Below are 5,357 nucleotides of genomic sequence, written 5' to 3' on the forward strand. Positions count from 1 at the left end.
TTACATAACATATTTATGTTGATTATACATTTATATATATATATATTTTTTTATTATTAAAAATGAGAGAGATAAAAAGATTTGTTTCTAAATTGTAGTAAAATGTGGTACCTAATATACAATTATTAAATACTTTTTTTTTGTTCAAATTATTATATATTTTAAAATATTAAAACAGATTTTTTTATTCTTTGAATATGGTTTTTAGATTTATAAAAAACCAATTTACTTTTACAAAAATCTTAAAACAATAACTATTTCACATACATAATACATTTATTTGTCTTCTTCGAATGTTATAGTTTGGTCCGTGAATTTGTATACATCTTCTTTATATGAATCTATTAACTGATCATCTACAACTTTGGATGTAGGAAATGGTGGTGGAGTCTTGTACTTTCTTAATGGTAGTATAGTATCGTACAAATATACTATTGAATTTGTTTCTCCTGGTGATGCTACTCCTTTAACCCATATAACATTATATTTGTGGTTGATTCTTAAAATTTCAGCTCCCTTATGTAACCTGTATCTGTTACCCATATGTCCGGGCATTTTTGTTCCGGGAAATATTCTACCCTTTTCACCACCATGACCAACATTACCTCCTCGGCGATGAGATTTGGTTACACCATGGGTTGCAGGCATTCCATGGAAGCCATGCCGTTTCATCACACCTTGGAATCCTCGATCAATAGTTTTACCACGTATATCAATAAAATCTCCTGGCTGAAAATGAGAAGCCAAAAGTGGTGTACCTGGTTGCAGAGCAGCTTCTGGAGAAATCATAAACCTGCCAAGGTATTTCTTTGGCATCATGCCTTCTCTATAAAATAATCCACAATATTGTTTTGTAAAATATTGGGGATCAGCACTCTCGGCGCCCACTAAAAGACATCCTAGATGTTTTTTGTGATTCGGACACGAGTATGGTTTCCTTGGGGGATTAAACTCTTCAGGCGGTATATATTTAATTACATGGTTATCAATAACTTGCAATAGGGTAGTAAGAACGCTCTTACCGTTGTTCAACCACATAGGATAGTTTCCCAGCTTTCGAGCTATGAGCCCAGTGCGTTGGAGTTTGGGATTCCATTCAACATTCGTGCATTCGACAGAGTTTTCCCTCAACGGAGATTTCAAGTCATACGTCGATATACCGTGAATCACCGCCGGCATGCCAAATTTGTCATGTACGGCTTCCTTAATGAAGGAGCGGTTGTCTCCAGTAAGTTGTTGGTCGTCTTTTGCTCGCTCCCGTTGCAAATACCATAACGGATACTTAATACGCGGCGCCCGGACGTTGTGTGCGGTACGCGCTTGATACACTATCGGTCCGCTGAACGTGATGCGCAACGACGCCGGAAAATCAAAAACTGTACGTTTCATGATTTTCGACATATCTGTACTTCGTAGAGATGTGTACTGCGTAGTGTGTGGTTCATGAGCTAGACGGCTCAATGAGTCGATTAAGTCGACTCTTTATAATAAACTTAACGAGTCGAAACTACTATTTTCAGATACGACTCGGCGCACGGCGATTTAGTACGGTATTCGGCCCAAGGTTTATAGATAATAGATAATATTATCTATAAACCATAGGGCACAACCATTTCAAACCGCTAACCATGTTGATAACATATTCCAAACCCACGATTATAAAGAACTATAATAATTATAACTATTATAATTATTATAAATAATATTAAAAAAAAAACTATTATGAACTATTATAATTCTTTATAATCGTGTCCAAACCCAAATACCTTATCGTCTATCGGCTTAAATAATTTAATACTTTATGATAAGAAGTAAGAACACTTATGCAACTTTTCAATAAATTAAAATGTTATTGAAAAAATTAAAAATTATTGTGGGACTGTTTCTTTGTCTTATAGTTATTTCAATCAAAAAATTTATTAAGTGTACATACTATATACCTAAATATTTTATACCTACTCAAAATAATAATAATTTAAGGTGTTTATAAATTCTCATAAATATACTTATTTATAAACCGCGGAAGTATTGTGAAAAGAGTTCCAGTGGCGTCGTTGGTTCAAACCTGAAAAAATATATACTTATAGACAATAAAAACATTTTTTTTTCTCATTTATATCATTATTCTTACACCCGAGAAATATATTATATTAATAATATTATAACGTCGTTAAATGAATAACATTAAAAATAATTATTAAACAACAACATTGGGCATGACATTATTCTGTGGGTTTTCACATCATAAACCTACAGCCAATCAAAGCGCTATTTTTTTTTTATAACTTACTATACTACTTTTCTATTGGTTATTATTATTATTGGATGCGTTTTGTTTTAACACATCTTAACTACCTACTCTAGTCTCAAGCTTAAGTACGTCAGTCGTGCAGTCGTCAGTAGTAATTAGAAGTTAGAACTAATGAGTTAGATGTTAGATCACTCCACTACTGCAGTGATTTATACTTTAAGCCCCGCAGGACCGTTCAAAGCACCGAGCCGTTGTGTCATATCTTAATATTTTATAAACGTCAACAGTAATAATTGATTCATCTTCGATTCTATTTATACACATTCTAATAAAGTGGGTCGTGGACGATTGCTTAACTATACGCTTTAAATAATTATTTTAATATAATATTATAATGTATAAACTATAAATGTATCTACATATACGTCGAAATTCAAATTTTACAGGAAAGACAAAACTTATTTTGTGTGACTTATTATGTTCCCCTTTCGAAATAAATGAAATAAAGATACTTAGGTACAGTGATACACATACTATTACTATATGTCTATAAAAGAAGTAAAAATACGTAGATATGTTTCGTTTTCACAACAAATAGTGTTTAGATACAAATAACATATATCTGTAAAAATCTGAAAGTGTCAAAGTTGAATATGTTCCCTAACAAAAGTGGTACTCAACCCTCCAGCAAACCATCAGGACGTATAGCAGTAAACGATGATTTGATGACGACTGACGATACCGTTCAACGGTGTGGATTTGCGTACGGGTGACTTGCTTTTATGAGTATACCTAGATAATTCCTATGTTGTGATAAAATTATTACATTATTGTACCACTTAGGCACAATAAGTAAATAATATTTACTTGGGTATATCATTTATTTATATTCACGGTTATCTACACAGTAACTGTGGTTGTATCATATTATAAGACAAGTGATGTAATGATATGCTCACATATATCATGGTTGTAAATTCCTTATTTATTCAGTGAAATAAATAACGGTGAAGTTGTCGCACGTAGATAACCATTACAACCCAATTAATATCTTAAATCACCGATGAAAGGAACGATTTACATTATTTGGTCACGTGGGAACTTATAAGTAGTGACAATGTGGCTCAACACGTGTGACCTATTTCGTGTGCCGCCAAAGGCAAGGGATGGCTGTAGAGGGTGTCTGAGGCCAAGGAAAAAGCAAATTTCTTTAGAAACTCAGTGGCCTTTAATGGAGCCGCCTGCGACTCTAGCCGGTTTGACCAGGTCGTTTCCACTCTACAGTGCATGAGCAACCACCAAACCAAGAAGTGTATGAGCATCCACCACATCGAAAAGTGCATGAGAACCAGCCATTTGGAACACATTACACATCAGATCCTGCGAACGACAACTGGACCTTTTCATTTTAACGAAAATATATCAGTGTTATTTGGATTCGAGTGTCTAAAACCATATTTTATCTTATTGAGTCATCTGCACAACCAATTAATACACTTGCGAATAAGGTAAGGAGCATGCGCATCATATAATCTAGGTACATATTTTAATTTTACAATTTTATTATTGATATTTTATTACTACGGTGTATTTGCAAGCCATTCTTGAATTACGACCTCGAGAACCTTCCTTCGATTAGGAGAAAGGTAACAATGAACATTTAAATAATTTAATAATTATATCTGATAGGTGACTACTAAGGGGTGTATTATATCAAAAAATGATAAATAAAGAATTTGATATGAATATTTTTAAAAGTAATTTCATTTTAAGAAATTCATAACATTTTTTTTTAATATTTTAGATTTAAAAATTCAATAACATTCTTTATAAGTTTTCTTAGTTATAAAAATAAAAATAAAACTTGTTAAAAAATGGCTTAGAGTTTTTATGATCATTTGAAGTTGTGATATTTACTAAAAAAATAACTATTTATCCTCAAACGGTTCTTGTATTTTGTTTAGATTAAAATACGAATAACCGTAAAGATATTTAAACATTTTATTAAATGCTTATATGACCATTATACATGTATACATGATAACATTTTCAAAACATTTTTTTTTATTGTTAAAACGTTACAACACAATTTGTTATAATACTCTTAGTCTACACACAGTACAGAGTACTACAGACATCAGTAAATGCTACAGCTACACAATGCTATACTAATACCGGTGGCTTCCATATTATAGATATGTATCTAAGGTATATCTTAAATTCTTAAAACGTGAGATATACATATACATAATAATTATATAAATATATAGCATTTTAAAAACGAATATTTTTCTAGTCATTTACTCATACATTTCCATACAGGCAAAAATATTTTTCATAACCGCGTTATTTAAAAACATTTACATTAAATAATATTTAAAAAGAAATATATACATAATATATTATAAATATAATTTAAAAAAAAATAATTTGTGCGAAAATTACAGCATTAGGCATGTATCCTACTTTCGTTGTTGTTTTTACAAAACTGCAAGCGCTAAGTACTTTCCAAATTTATTATTTAGCCATGACATGAGTCATGGACACTGAACAATGTAGCATACTAGGTTACTAGAATTTATTGTAATTTGCTCTGTTTACAATAATGACCAATGTGATGCCGTCCGAATACGCAACCGGTACCTATGTATATATTAAATATTAATATCGCTATAGAGTAATAATAATATAGTAGTAACTGCCCAATCGCCGGGTAGGTACATGGTAATATTTATAACATCTCATTTTCGTAAATTTATAGACATTCGGGTCTTGCGGTAAAATAACCGCATAAGTAGCAGTGGCGTATTTACGGGGGGGATATGGGGGATAGATCCCCCCCTTGGTATTTTTTTTACTAGTAAGTTTAATAACATTGGTAAGTGTCCTAAAATCCTAAATACGCCGCTGATAAATAGAACTTCTACTGTAGAAAGTATCACACATACAGTTTATGTATCACACATTTTTGAAGATATAAATATTTAAATATTTTAAATATTAGTATACTGTATCATTTCGTACTGATAATACGGGTTAAGCATGTGACGTAATGCGCCGTTCCGAATCAAAACCCGATAAATGATGCTACCGTGATCTCTAAACC

The 5,357-nt window shown here is 31.8% G+C and overlaps 1 protein-coding gene across 1 annotated transcript; it reads right to left on the reverse strand.

Moving 5' to 3' along the window:
- Window positions 1–167: 167 nt before the first annotated feature.
- Window positions 168–1,559, reverse strand: LOC114121187 (39S ribosomal protein L3, mitochondrial). The gene has a single exon (XM_027983411.2). The coding sequence runs from the start codon at window positions 1,399–1,401 to the stop codon at window positions 277–279; it is 1,125 nt and encodes a 374-aa protein (XP_027839212.2). The 5' UTR covers window positions 1,402–1,559; the 3' UTR covers window positions 168–276.
- Between the last annotated feature and the right edge of the window lie 3,798 nt (window positions 1,560–5,357).

Source organism: Aphis gossypii, chromosome 3 (genome assembly GCF_020184175.1).
Source record: "Aphis gossypii isolate Hap1 chromosome 3, ASM2018417v2, whole genome shotgun sequence".
In the NCBI taxonomy this organism is placed as follows: Eukaryota; Metazoa; Arthropoda; class Insecta; order Hemiptera; family Aphididae; genus Aphis; species Aphis gossypii.